The 15001-nt window shown below is 43.7% G+C and overlaps 1 protein-coding gene across 1 annotated transcript in view; it reads left to right on the top strand.

Annotated features, from left to right (window-relative positions):
* Positions 1 to 15001, top strand: part of RYR3 (ryanodine receptor 3) — a 379117-nt gene that overhangs the window by 344161 nt on the left and 19955 nt on the right. The window contains exons 81-90 of the mRNA XM_061158246.1: positions 1130 to 1203; positions 1459 to 1476; positions 1897 to 1977; positions 2426 to 2514; positions 3472 to 3600; positions 6490 to 6594; positions 8340 to 8421; positions 9081 to 10414; positions 12487 to 12545; positions 13648 to 13819. Of these exons, the coding sequence (XP_061014229.1) occupies positions 1130 to 1203; positions 1459 to 1476; positions 1897 to 1977; positions 2426 to 2514; positions 3472 to 3600; positions 6490 to 6594; positions 8340 to 8421; positions 9081 to 10414; positions 12487 to 12545; positions 13648 to 13819 (2143 nt within the window). The remainder of the gene's footprint in view (positions 1 to 1129; positions 1204 to 1458; positions 1477 to 1896; positions 1978 to 2425; positions 2515 to 3471; positions 3601 to 6489; positions 6595 to 8339; positions 8422 to 9080; positions 10415 to 12486; positions 12546 to 13647; positions 13820 to 15001) is intronic.

A 15001-nucleotide genomic window follows, 5' to 3' on the forward strand; every position in this document is an offset into this window, starting at 1 on the left:
CCTGAATCAGCAGTGATGCTTCAAAGCAGCTATGTCCAAATGCCCTGTGTCCATATTCTCCTCCCAAAATTGAAGGATGGTATTGTATTATTTTTTTTACAGACCCTTTTTACAGCAGGATCTGGGAAAAACCAACACAAGGGCAATAGGAATTTTCACTTTCTCTGTAAAATTCATTTAAATTCCAGAACATATGTGACTCCCTAAAAGGGGGAGAGGGGTGCTGGATTTTTCCCTAGAGTCTTTTCAAGCCGACAGTCATTTTCGTTGCCCAGTGGTTAAAGGAAGAGGGGAGTTTTGCAGAATCTTACTGGACTCTGCCATAAGCTTCCCTAAGGTCTATATTCTTATGAGACTTTGTGGTCTTAAGTTCTATGAAATCATTCATATTGTGGAAAGAGATAGACTCTATTAGAGAAACAGGGTGAGCCCCACTTGGAAATCACATGATCCTTATCCTCATGACCACAGCTCTGTGGTTGACTAGGGGTTCGTGGCTAAGCAGGATTGGGTGGTGGTTGTGAGTGGGAAGGCTATGGGAGGCGAGGACCAAATGAAAGCCGACTTTGTCACAGGTTCAGGAACACATAGGGACACCATGGCCTCTCAAAAGCATTGTCTTGGCTATTATTGGCTCCTGAAGCACAGAGCAAAAGAGATGGCTCTTCAAAATCTGAAACTCTGTAGCTCTCTCCATGGATATTTATCCTAAGCACTAAAAGCCACAATTCCTTGTGTTTCTCAGGAAAAAAAAGTAGGTGAATGTGGGAAGAACATGAATTAGTGCAGTTTAAAGTAATCTTTCCCTTAAGAAATCTTAGATACAGATTATTCCTTCTTTATTTGGAAAGCCTTTCTAAATCTTCAGCCATAAGAAAGGACTCCAACTGGACAAACAATGACAGTCACTGTAAGTGTTTCTGACCCCTGTCCTTGCATATGTCCAGAGCTGTGAGTGCCAGGCACTGCTTGTCACAAACCCAGAGAACCGTTAGACTCAACTGCACTGTAATGTAATTTATGGTAATACAAGGACAGGATATTCTTGGTTGATCGGTACATTGACATTAAAAACCCATTTTCCTCGTGTGCATAGCCCTGAAACTTGTTTTCTTTCGTCTGTTACAAGTGTCCTTGATTTGAATGCATTTGAGAGGCAGAATAAAGCTGAAGGCCTGGGGATGGTTACTGAGGAAGGAACACGTAAGTAACTGACGAAGGTGAAGGCTGCTCTCTTTCCGATTAAAATCCTGGTTAACTATTTATGGTTAGAGTTCCTGCTCACTGCTACTTAATCTCCAAGGACTTGCTCCATTTTAGCAAGATGTTTCCATCCGTAGTTTTGATAAAGCACATCCAGGCTGATGTGTTCACAGAACCAGTCTTAGCTAAAGACTGTCTATCTTGACATTTGTGGTTTTCTTACTCTGTGTTCTTCTGTTTTTCTCTTATCTCCAGTCATTGTTCGTGAGCGTGGTAAGTTTGAATCTCTGGCCTGAGTTCCTGCCATGTGTGTGAGTCCTGAGGGATCTTATTTAATTGGCCCAGCACAGACACATTTTCGGCTTGGTGGTTGCATGTTGAGTTTAAGTTAGCAGTCTGTTGTTTAATTAAAGAAGTGTCTTCCATCTTCTAAAGCATGGGTTATGGACTGTGAACCATTACTGCCAGCAGCCTAGTTGTTTTCCTTCCAAATGCATCTCGGGGCTAACAATTCTAACTTTGTTGGGCGTTGCCTCAGTTCCAATTTAAATTGGATTTGTCACCATTCATCCAAAGTTCCCTTTCCACACAGCTCTGACACAGTTCCTTTAGCATTTTTGCAGTCATGTGTATCCGAAGGTATTCTATGTTGAAAAAGCAAACAAATGCTTGCCCATATTCTGTGTTTTCAAGGTGAAAAAGTACTCCAGAATGATGAGTTTACACGAGATCTCTTTAGATTCCTACAGTTACTTTGTGAAGGACACAACAGTGGTAAGTGGAACACATTGATTTGTCAAGGGAAAACAACATTCAGGTGCAAAATTATGATTCATTTCATGTTGCCACCCTTAACACAACCAATTGCTAATTCAAGGACAACAGTTAATCCATTCCTCAATTAAAAAAAAACTCTATGTAACATGAGCTTGGCTAGTGTTATTTAGTGCCATCCAGGCTAAGTTGCTTCCAGAACCTTCAGATGTTGAAGTTAAATGCCTACCCCTTGCTGTCAAGTTCCTCAGAGCTCATGAAGTCCAGTTTCTGCTGTCACTGGGATGGGTGGGCTCAGGGTGGTGCTCTGACCACCTGCCAGTACCCAAACAGGGTGCCCTTGTCAGGCTTTCCACACAGTGCGTCTCTTCTGAGCTTAGCTGAGAGGGTAAGACTTGCTTCTCAAGCGTGACAGGGATGAGCTCTGACCCAACCCTGGTGTTCTCAGATTTCCAGAACTTCCTGAGGACTCAGATGGGCAACACCACCACCGTGAATGTCATCATCAGTACCGTGGACTACCTTCTGCGTCTGCAGGTGAGTGGGTGCTGGATGTTTGCACAGCTCATATACACTTCTAGAAGCTAAATACAGCTACAGAAGGTCAGGGATGACTGAGGATATGGTCCAGCCCGAATGCAGAAGATACTGTAATCCATGTCCACACACTTATGGGAAGTCACATACCTCAATGTGAGTTTGAAGACTGAAATGATAAAGAGGGAGCAGTTAAATATGAAATCTATTATAACCTGCTAGTTTGCTTTATTTTAGCTGATGTAAACTTAGCCACAGTACTCCAGAGCTATAAAACAACCTGTGAGTGAAAACAGGCTTTCACTAGGAAAAAGGGATACAAAAAGTGATGGAAATGAGTTTACAAGTTCTTAGTGTTCAGACATCACTTGGTTTAATTGTTTGAAGGAAAATCCAAATAATTTCAAGAAGATCTACACAAACATAAAAAAGGATTCTCTTTTCTCTTTGCTGATTTCTCAGCCTGGTTCTGCCCCTTACCAGTTCATGACCTGGAGCAATCTATTGAGCCTCCTTGTGTTCCATTCTCCTCATCTATAAAATGAGGAGTGTACTGTCTCATTGGGTGGTAGTAAAGATGAAGAGGTTTAATACATGTAACGTGCTCAGAACAGTGCCCGGTACTGACAGTGCCAGCTACTATATTGCTGAGTATTTGGGTGATCATATTTATCTTTAACATTTTGCGTTGTGAATAAATTGTCCTATAACATGGTCACCCAGCTCCGGCTGAACACTGTCCTCTCTTTCACCTGTTCTTTCCTGCGGAGGGGAAGTATCTGTACTTAGAAGATGCTTGGGATCAGATGTCTCTGTGCTTTCTCATAGAGTCCCAGGCTCCTGTAGTAACAAAGTGGTCACAGAAATGTAGGATCCTCTTGTACTCTTCCTGAACATGAGATTTTGCTTCACTTACTGATATGTGAGACATACTAAACTCTCCTTGTTTGTTCTTAGGAATCAATCAGTGATTTCTACTGGTATTACTCAGGGAAGGACATCATTGATGAATCTGGACAGCACAATTTTTCCAAAGCCCTGGCGGTCACCAAGCAGATCTTCAATTCTCTTACAGAATACATCCAGGTATGTGCTACAAAATGTTTGCTTGCAAATGAAGGGAACATTTTTAACATTCCCATATTCTGTATTCCCTGCAGAATATTTGGCTGCACATGTGGACTGCGGATCCAGCTCTAGCCCTGACAGTATTTCTTATCTATAAACAGGAACCAATAGTACCTACACTCTATGAAAAGCTGTAGTTTATGGACCCCACTATGACTTGTATATAGTATTTTCACACTTGATTTACATTGATCTAATTAACATTTTGCTTTCACTCCTAGACTGAAACTTTTTTGCAGACAGAAAATTTCTTAGGTGTTTCAAAATTCTTCATTTCTGGCATGTGTGGCACATCATGGGTGTTCAGTGAGCATGGAGAGTGGAGCGGAGAAATAACTGATAGTATGAAGGAATAAAGGGACAAATGATATTATCTTGAGCTTTGATGTTAAAAACAGAATTCATGAGAGCCTACTCATTTGTCAGAAATCAGCTCTATGGAAAAGGAACTTCAGAAGCACATAAACTAAGTACAGTGGCAGGCAAATCAACAGGTGAATTTCAGGGTGAATGTCTACACCTTACAGCATTTGCTATTACATCTTACAGCATCATGTATTCATTGCCTGCAGTGGTCTCATGAAATGAGTAGACGACGTCCTCAGGCAGAATTTGCTGTAAAATCAGTAATCATGTCATGGTCCTCTGTGATGGAATCTAAGATTTTTTTTTTAAGATCTATATGATGAGCCAACTGGCACACTCAGATCATATCTGCTTACTGAAACACAAGACTAAGACTTGAAAAGAAGAAGGAGTTCAAGAAGAGATTGATCCATCTTTACTCAAGGATTGTAAAAACATAGGGAGATCCAGCTAGGAACATGTGACCAATCTGAAGTTTCACAGCACGTGAACTACTTGTGAAGATCATTGAACAGATTGACGAGCATCTGATTTGCTCTCTGCAGAACCCATCCTAAGTTCCAGAAAATTCCATGGAGCACTTAGCCCAAAAGTAAAAGAAGATTCACCCTTATTTGGGGTGAATCTGAGATTCTTTAACAATCAGTTTTATTTCAAAAAAGAATCTAGAGGCATCTCGGGATCACATACCAAGTGTACATGAACAGTGAATTTTAAACATGCTTACTTGATTTAGGGATGCAGGCAAAATTTCTCCTGCTTACCTCTTCCCTGGGAATTCAGCCCAGCCTTTTCTAGAACTTGATACTAGAACACTAGTATCGGTGTTCCTTTTGGAAATTGACTGTGTGATTTGTAGAGTGATTAAACGGTAGAAAAATACAGGAAAAAGCATAAGGAACATAAGCAGAATGTGACAGAGAAGACTCAGTGTACAAGAAACATATAAAATAGTCTCATTGAAGAGGTAGAGAGTGAGATGCTGGCCTAAGAAACTTTGGAAATGAGAACAGTCTGAAAAACCAAAGGCACGAAAAACTTGACATAAGCACTTTGGTTGATGAAGTTTTTCCCATGTGGGTACGTGTTAATAATTCTGAAACCATACATACAGTGGGTTGGCCAAAAAGTTCATTCGGATTTTTCCATATAATTGTACAGAAAGCCCTGAATGAGCTTTTTAGCCAACCCAATATAATGGAAATGAGCCAGGTTTCTCACTGATGAGCAAGCAGAAGAGACTAGAAGATCCCTATGGGAATGAATGAGAGCTGGAGACACCCATATGCTAAACTCATGTTCATCTTAACATAGATTTAAATGGTTACATATGAAAGTATTTATGGATATGTGTATATACATGGATTAGTAAAACACATGTATTTCTGCTGCTCTGTCAGCCAGGAACACCTAAAAAAATGATACCCCAGTAGCAGCAAATACAACTAGAGCCCAGTTCTTGGTTCCTAATACCACTCTCCATTGAAAGGAAATAAGGCTCCTTAGAGAAATGACTGATTCTAGAACTAGAGCAAGAAACATACAAGATGAGCCTAGAGAATCTTATAGTGCAAGAAAATGCTAAAAAATAATGGTGGAGGAATGTCAAAGGGATACAGGAGCCAACTGAAAGAGCTCCCAATGGCCAAAATTAGAAAAATTAGAGCTACAAAATAATGTAAATAAAGTAATATTGAATTATAACCCAAAGCATAAAATGAATATGTCAAGTCCATACTGATGTAAATAAGTGCTAAATAAGAACAGACAACTCTCCATTCAGAAGAATTCCAAGTGATTTATTTTTAAAAAGAAACAGTGGTTCAGTAATGATCTTCAAAAGTAGGGAAGGTTATTAACATAGAAAATGCAGAGTGGTCATCAAGTCATCCCTCTGTTTGGCTTTTAGAAGAGAGAAATGATATACCTGACATGTAGGTTAATGATAAGAAAATCCTGAAAGTAGTTTAACATTCATAATTCAGACTTTTTTTACTTGAGTAGATAGCCATGTGGTCATCACATTTAATCAGTAGCTTTGCCTGCAGACAATGGAAACACAGGGGCCTCGTTTTCAAATTGTGCTCCTTTCAAACTGGAACTCCTCAGAACCCCTCTTAGGCCAAGGTGGGGGGGGGGGGTGCTGGAGTTGGCAGGAGTACCCTTCAGCCCTTTTTCAACCAGAGCATTTACTTTTAAAATAATGTTCTTTAGCATAAGAACAAACGCTAAAGAAAATCTCTGAAAATCACCACACTGTGAAATTCCTAGTGACTTTTCCTAGAAATAGGATCTTAGGATGGGTTGGGGGGTGGGGTGCACACAATGGAGTTGGGGGAGAAGTAATAAGTAACCTGGGAAAATATTGAGCTGCAAGATATGTGACATTTGGAAAGAGTTGATGTCAGATGCCCTTACTAAGGCAAATTTCAGAGCAGCTTGTGATGCTTCAGTGAGACAAGAATGTCCTCCTCTCCCCAGGGCCCGTGCATTGGGAACCAGCAGAGCCTGGCTCATAGCAGACTGTGGGACGCAGTGGTTGGCTTCCTCCATGTGTTTGCTAACATGCAGATGAAACTCTCTCAGGTACTGTGGCCTGTTCCCCGTTCCCCATGTGTCACTGATGTGAAATGCTTGGTCAGTCCCCACGCCATGGTCTTCCCACTGTGGATGTGGCTGCTTGACCAAATGCCTGGAAAAGCCAAGCAGATCAGATCTCACTTGTAAAACGAGGGCCTCAATGGGAGATGGGAATGAGCACCTCCTGGGGGGTCCCAGACAGGCTTTTGCATGAACACAGCTTCCTCCTTTGTGTCCCACCCACCTACCCTTTCCATCATTGCCTCAACAGTTGCTTTTTATGGTGCTGATCCCTTTTGCTTCCTTGTCACTGTTTCACAGTTTATGAACATGATCCACCACCTTGTCTGATCTGTCCAATGTCTGCATGTCTCTAATTCACATCTCCCTTCTCTCTCAACCTTTGCTGCCCCTACTCCCCATCTCTGCCTTTCCTTCTCACTCCCCATCTCTCTGGCAAGATGAATTGGAATCACTCAGAGCATTTATACGAACAAATAAATGTAGTGTCTGTAGTAGTTGATCACCTCTCTCCATGGCAATACATGAGGGAGAACGTCAGGATACGTTTCAGGCTGATTAGAGTCCCATTGGCAGCATTCATGTAAATAATGTGTATCTAAAATTTTCAAGGCTGTCACATCTGCCTCTCTCTTTTGGAATGTGCTATTTACCCCTTTCATTTTTCCCCTTTTGACTCTGGCCTTATGGGAAGAGAGAGTTCTTGGGAGAGCTGCCAGTTTGGCAGTAATACATCCACTGCTGTGTCAACCCAGCAGGGCAGTGTGGTGCAGAGCCCATAGAGGCAAAATCCTGACCCTGCCACCTCCTCATGGGTGTCTTCTGGGAAGTCACTTCCCCTTTCTGGTTTTTACTTTCATCATCTAGAAAATATTGGGAGTTAGAATAGATGATGACCTCAGAGGGCTCTTCAAGCTCTAACAGTGTACACTTCTGTGATGTTCTGTGGATATCTGTGACTCCCTCCAAAGGTGGGAGGAAAGCCTTCTGAAATCGGAAGGGCTTGCTAAAGAACTGTGTCCTGGTGAGAGAGAGTCTGTAAAAGAAGTGTGGCCCAGAACCCGTATTTTTAATCTCACCCTCAGATTCCCCACCTCAGACCTTCCAAGGGTTGTTTCCCTTCTGTGACACAGGTATCAAACCCAGAGCCCACTTGGCAATGCCTTTGTCTGCCATGCTGAAATGAAAACCAAACAGACTGGTATCAAAACCATCCGGAGGAATAGCCTCAATGATACAACATTTTAAGGGGCGAGTGGTACCCAGATCACCACCGATTAGAATCAGGAGAACCTAAATTAAGAAAAACAAGGAGAACCCATTTGGTGATTGAAACCTTGATCATTTAATTGGATTGCAATATGTATTCCCCAAAAGCTCACCGGTAATTCTTCAGTATGAAAAATGGCAACTTAAGCTACTAGAGATACCTAACGGGTCTTTGGTGGTTTGGGTTGTTCAGTGTTTTGGACAATTGGTGTATCTGACATGTTGTGCTAATAAAAGGAAAACTGTAAAGGAACTCTTCTGGATGAGGCCTGTTACAGCGAGCCTGCTGATGCTACAAAGAGAGGATGCTAAGCTGTCCGCATCCACCATGAGAAGGGAGCTCATTCTAGAGATGGACACAGCCTTCACCTGACCTTCCCAGAGCAGGCTCTCCTTGCTCGCTGCCCTGTACTTTGCTGAGGGATCAGATAGCTCAGGGGTATCTCCTGTTTCTGTTCTAGGATTCCAGTCAGATCGAGCTGCTGAAGGAACTCTTGGATCTCCTTCAGGACATGGTGGTGATGCTTCTGTCCCTCCTGGAAGGTTGGGCTGTTTGGAGTAACTAGGCGTTCACACGACTGTCACTGGTCCGAGCACTAACCGTACTAGTCACGCAGAGTATCCTTCTGGCAGGTCGTTGATGCCAGATGACATTGGTTAGAAAACCAAATTTTCAGAAACAGACAAAAGAAAATGAGTGAGGGGCACATGGTCTGATGGACAAAGCCTGAAACCAACTCATTTTGTATCAGTAGGAAAGCCAGAATGAACTGGGGAAAACCTCCAAGCTTTGCTCTTCCCTATCCTCTCCTCTCCCCATTGCTTTTCAATACATCTGGCTGCCAGTGTGTATGCCAGCCATCTAGTTGGGCACCCTCCCAGGTCTAAGGGGGCTAGAGGGGCACCACTTATCCCCATGTGTCCCTGATAACCTGATAACAAAGCCACTCTGCAGGCCCCAGGCCAGGTAGAAGGCACTGGCGTGGCCATCTCCTCCTTCCCCGTGTTTCTTTCCCCCTTGGCTCCTAGTGGTGGAGTCTTTATGGCTTGCTGCTCCCTCCTACCCATTTCCAGATCATCATGGTCAGAAAGAGAGCTGACCGATTTGGGATAGAAGTCTTCTAAAAATGTCTGCCTGACCAGTTCCATGATGACTTGGGTTTATTTATGTATCTGTGTGTCTTTTTGAACCTGCCTCACAGGGAATGTGGTAAATGGAACCATTGGCAAGCAGATGGTTGACACGCTGGTAGAGTCATCTACCAATGTAGAAATGATCTTGAAATTCTTTGACATGTTCTTGAAACTTAAAGACTTAACCAGCTCAGACACCTTCAAAGAATATGACCCCGATGGGAAAGGAATCATTTCCAAAAAGGAATTCCAGAAGGCCATGGAAGGGCAAAAGCAGTACACACAGTCGGAGATAGACTTTCTCCTTTCATGCGCAGAAGCTGATGAAAATGACATGTTTAATTACATCGATTTTGTTGACCGGTTCCATGAGCCAGCCAAGGACATAGGGTTTAATGTGGCAGTGTTATTGACAAACCTTTCTGAGCATATGCCAAACGACTCTCGCCTTAAGTGTCTGTTGGACCCAGCAGAAAGTGTACTCAATTACTTCGAACCATACCTGGGACGCATTGAGATCATGGGTGGGGCCAAGAAAATTGAGCGTGTTTATTTTGAGATCAGTGAGTCCAGTCGAACTCAGTGGGAGAAGCCCCAGGTGAAGGAGTCTAAGCGACAGTTCATCTTTGACGTTGTCAATGAAGGCGGGGAGCAAGAGAAGATGGAGCTGTTCGTGAACTTCTGTGAGGACACCATCTTTGAGATGCAGTTAGCATCGCAGATTTCGGAATCTGACTCAGCCGACAGGCCAGACGAGGAGGAGGAAGAAGACGGAGATTCTTCTTATGTGTTAGAAGTGGAGGGTGAAGAGGAGGAAGAGGAGAAGTCTTTTGAATGTGCCTCTGCATTTGCCATGGCTTGTGCCTCGGTGAAGAGAAACGTGGCCAACTTTCTGAAGAGGGCCACCCTGAAGAACCTCAGGAAGCAGTACAGGAAGGTAAAGAAGATGACCTTCAAGGAGCTGCTGAAGGTGTTCTTCTCTTTCTTCTGGACGTTGTTCGTGGGGCTCTTCCACTTGCTCTTCACTATAGTGGGAGGAATCATTCAGGTCCTCTGGAGCACAGTGTTCGGAGGGGGACTCATAGAAGGGGCGAAGAACATAAGAGTCACCAAGATCCTGGGCGACATGCCTGACCCAACCCAGTTTGGTATCCACGATGATGCTATGGAAGCTGAGAGGGCAGAAGTGCCTGAGCCAGGCATCACCACGGAGCTCGTGCACTTCGTAAAGGGGGAGAAGGGAGATGCGGACATCATGTCAGATCTCTTTGGACTCCACCCAAAGAAAGAAGGTGGCTTAAAGCATGGGCCCGAAGTGGGTTTGGGTGACCTCTCTGAGATTATTGGCAAGGACGAAACCCCTACCTTAGAGAGTACTGTACGGAAGAAGAGGAAAGCACAGGTAAGCACATGACTTGTCTCTGTCACCTTTCTTTATCCCCAGAAAAAGACCTGCCACTCTACCTTGCAATCAAGACTAATACCAGTTCTCTAGGAACAGACACTGTATTAGACACCAGCTCTTCCATGATGACCCTAATCTAATAATTCCAGCTTTGTTATGTCTGAAGAGATGAGACTTAGATGGTTGTCTCAATGTCTAATTGCTGAATGGTCTCCCAGTTTACACTGTAAGAGTTCAAACAGGGTGATCCATGACCTGCCACTTGCTTCCACACCTTTTATTAGGTTAGTTTGCAAGGCCCATGGATTCATTCAGTAACTGAAAGAGTAGAAAACCAGGTATACCATAAAAGGAGACCTTCCCGACAAAGTCATATGTCTGCAGTGTCCTGAAAGATCCAGATGTTAGCATACAGTTTAGCACAGTGCCCAGGAGTTTTGTCATGCTGGGGACATCTGGGGACATTTTCATCCTTGTGCTGCCCCCACTATCCAATTTGGACTTTGAATTAGTGGACTAGATTGAGTGAATAAGATAGCAAGAATTGAGAGCCCTCTGGCCATCAAAAGTTCTGGATGTTGCAGTATCCAACTCACAACATCATTCTAGCAATAGAGTATGGAGCGAAGTGTGAAGAGATCAGAGCCCAAAGACAACCTTTATTCATGAATTACATTACTGTTTACCAAATAGCTGATGTACACTTATCACTGTTTTAGGCTCTGGGAATACAATGGTGAATGAGAAATGCATTGTTCTTATAATTTAGTGAAAAAGGTTGACACTGGACAAGTTAGGACAAGGAAGGAGGACTGTCAGTGCTATGGAAATGTGTAGGAAAGGTGTGGGGAATCAAGAAAGGAATCTTCAGAATCATAAACATTCTGACAGTATTACTTGATTTACTCTCTCTTGCTCCCTGGTGTAACCCAGGGACTAGAGCAGAGTTTGAAACATAACAGGGACTCATTCGAGGCCTGCTATATGCCAAGCTGTATTCTTAGGATATGGGAACACGTTGGTTAATAAGAGAGACAACATTTTTGCTTTCATGGAGCTTAACTTCTAGTGGAAGAAGACAGCAAATAAATAATTACCATTTGGAGCACGTGCTGAAATGAATGAACAGGATTGTGTGTTACAGAGTGATTATGGGCCCTACTATAAATAGGATGCACAAGGTGCATCTGAAAATGTGTCATCTGAACCAAGTCCTGAAGAATGGCAGGCACATCAAAAATCAGGACAGTCATATTCCAAGCAGAGGATATGGCTTGTGCTAAGGTTCTGGTACGGGGAAGCATGTCTCAGGAAAGAAAAGGAGGTCTAGGTGTTCGTGTTGGAAATGAGTCAGATGTACAAGGTGAAGATGGAGAGAAAAGCCATAATCATAATGGCTTTAAAGGCCTTAGTGTGGAACTTGAGAGCATCCCTGATGGCTCAGCAGTAAAGAATCTGCCTGCAGTGCAGGAGTCACGGGTTCGATCCCTGGGTCGGGAAGATCCCCTGGAGGAAGACATGGCAACCCACTCCAGTATTCTTGCCTGGAGAATCCTACAGACAGAGGAGCCTGGTGGGCCACAGTCCACAGGGTCACAGAGTCGAACATGACTGAAACAGCTTAGCACACGAAGGAGCTTGAATTTTATTCTCAGTGCCATGGTCATCAATCAGAGAGGGTGGGGTAGTGGAAGAGGATTGAAGACAGGGCAGGGATGCTCTCTGATGGAAGCAGGTTCTGGATTAGACCTGCCATGACTTGTGTTCCATCTCTACCTGACCCCATGGAGCAATAGGACCACTGCCACAGGGCTCAGGCAATGTCCTAGCACACGTTTTCTCTTTAGATTGAATAATAGCAGAGAGATTTTCAAGCCTAAAATCTTTGATCTCTCCAGAGCCATGTAATGTATAGGAGGACACTTATGTTCTGTGATCCTGAGAACTGCCAAAGCGTAAATAGAGAGAGCCATTGGGATTTGTGACCATGTACAGTGGCTAGTGATATGGTTCATCATCATGAACATATTTATTTGAGGAAAGTTTAACTGATTGTTATTTTTGTCTAGGCAGCAGAAATGAAAGCAGCTCATGAAACAGAAGGCAAAATAGAGTCTGAGAAGGCAGAGTAAGTTCTTCATAGCTACTCTTATTGCTATGATTGATAGTTCTCAATATTATCTGCTGTTCTGTGGCTATGGTAAATAGAAAGCTTGAGTTCTGTTAACAAAAGGAACAGATATTGTGCAAGCTTTGGATACATTTATTTTTTCCTTTTTATGACTGAGTAATATTCCATTGTGTGTATGTGTGTTTATTCATTCCTCTACTTATCACTTCAGTTGCTTCCATATCTCAACTATTGTAAATACTGCTGCAATGAACATTAGGATGCAAGTATCTTTTAGAATTATTGTTTTTGTTTTCTTTGGATATGTACCCAGGAGTGGGATTGCTAGATCATATGGTAGCTCTCTCTCTAGTGTTTTGAGGAACCTCCATACCATTTTCCATAGTGGCTGCACCAATTTACATTCCCACCAACAGTGCACACGGGTTCCCTTTTCTCCATGTCCTCACCAGCATTTATTTCTGTTCTTTTTGATGATAGCCATTCTGACAGGTGTGAGATGATAGCTCATTGTGGCTTTGATTTGTATTTCCCTGATGATTAATGATGTTGATCATCTTTTCATGGTTGGATACATTTCGTTTTACCCCAGCTAGACAATAAACACATTCTAATAATTGTGTTCACTTTACAGTCCAAATAGTAGATCAGGGTTTTACCATCTGACCAAGCAAATGATCAAACACTCACACTTAGCAGCTTCATATAATGTTGGTGATAGTGCTATCTATTGATAGTAATTACTGAATAACTGCTACACACCAGGCCTTTTGCTAAGTTCTTTTATGCAATACTTCATTTAATTCCTAACACAAACTTGGAAGAGGTACTATTGGCAATTCTCATGAAAGCTTAGAAAATAAAGGACAATATTTCTGAAGGGGAGAAAGTTTGGTAAGGCAAATTTCAGAAGCCTACTAAATTATATATGTACACCTGTGACCATGACTCATCAAAGCAGGTAATCAAGACCTGAGATTCCCGGCCTCGGGGAATAATATGTCTCCCACCCCTCTCAGCCCAGATTCCTCTTTAGTCTCCCTGTCAGGGTCAGGCCTCCTTTTGCCCTCTGTGCTGAGTGGCTTTGTCATTCCTGCAGCATGGAAGATGGGGAGAAAGAGGACACAGCCAAAGAAGAGGAGCAGGCCGAGGCCCTGTGGGCAGACGTGACCAAAAGGAAGAAGCGACGGTGTGGCCAGAAGGTTGAGAAGCCTGAAGCTTTCACGGCCAATTTCTTTAAAGGGCTGGAAATCTATCAGACCAAGTTGCTGGTAAGCACTCTGGCCCTGGTCCCACTCGGGTGCAGGCGTTGGCACGGGCAGACCTCAGAGAGATGGCCACTGACTTTGTTTCACCAACCGATTAGTTGTGCTTCCTCATCTTTCTCGTTCCTCTTCCTTGCCTCTTCTTGACTACCTGCTTGTCCCTTCTGTGTTGGAGGGAAGAGAAAGCGAAAGTGTTAGCCACTCAGTCATGTCTGACTCTTTGCGACCCCATGGACTGTGGCCCGCCAGGCTCCTCTGTCTATGGCAGGAATACTAGAGTGGGTAGCCTTTCCCCTCTCCAGGGGATCTTCCCAACCCAGGGATCAAACCCAGGTCTCCGGCATTGCAGGCAGATTCTCTTCCATCTAAGCCACCAGTTAGCAGGAAAGGAAAAGGGGAAGGGCAAGCCCTCCGGCTCCTCTGCCCTGTGCTGTCCAGGAGGGAGAGCTTTATGTGTATGTGCCCTGTGGGGACTTGACCCCTGCCAGTCAGAAACTTCAGAAGTCGTGAGATCATTCGGATGCAGAAAGAACATTCCTGTGGTGTGTTAGGTTGTCATACTAGTTCTCAAAAGCTCTGTTACTCCAGAGGTCCTCAGCCCAGCTTGTAATATCCTCTCTCTGGCAAATTGCCCACTGAGGCACAGTTGCCAAAGGCCAGGACCACACCCTCCCAGCAGCACTGGTGGGAGCCTTTTCCATGGAGAGTGAGCACTCCCGCAGGCAGCTACCATTCCTGTCCTCAAGTGCTGGTGTTTCCACTGGGCGTGGGGATGGGGAGAGTCAGGGGAGCTTGGGCTGTGGCTTTCAAAGGACAAGGACTCTTGGCCATAGTCTGGCTCCAGTTGGGGTGGGAGCTGCAGGGTTCTTTTGTAGGCCTCGATCACTCATAATTTCCAAATTGACTACTTCCTTTGTGGAGTACACACACACCCCCTTCAGAGCAGCATTTGAGACCTGTGCTAAGGGTATGTTTAGGCATTTGGTTTCCTGAGCTTTAAAATAAGCAGGGTTCCCTTGAGCGTCATTCTAAGCAGTTTTTAAAAAATCATCATTTTTGATCCCCCACCAAATAAGTCGTAAGAAGGCCAGGATTGTCCTGGATGAGTGCTTACAGAAGAGTAGGACTAGCCCTGTGTAGACCTCTTCTGAGAAGATCCTCTGTTTGAGAGAGGGAAGGTCCCTCCCC

The sequence above is a fragment of the Dama dama genome, chromosome 12 (assembly GCF_033118175.1).
Source record: "Dama dama isolate Ldn47 chromosome 12, ASM3311817v1, whole genome shotgun sequence".
NCBI classification, from domain to species: Eukaryota; Metazoa; Chordata; class Mammalia; order Artiodactyla; family Cervidae; genus Dama; species Dama dama.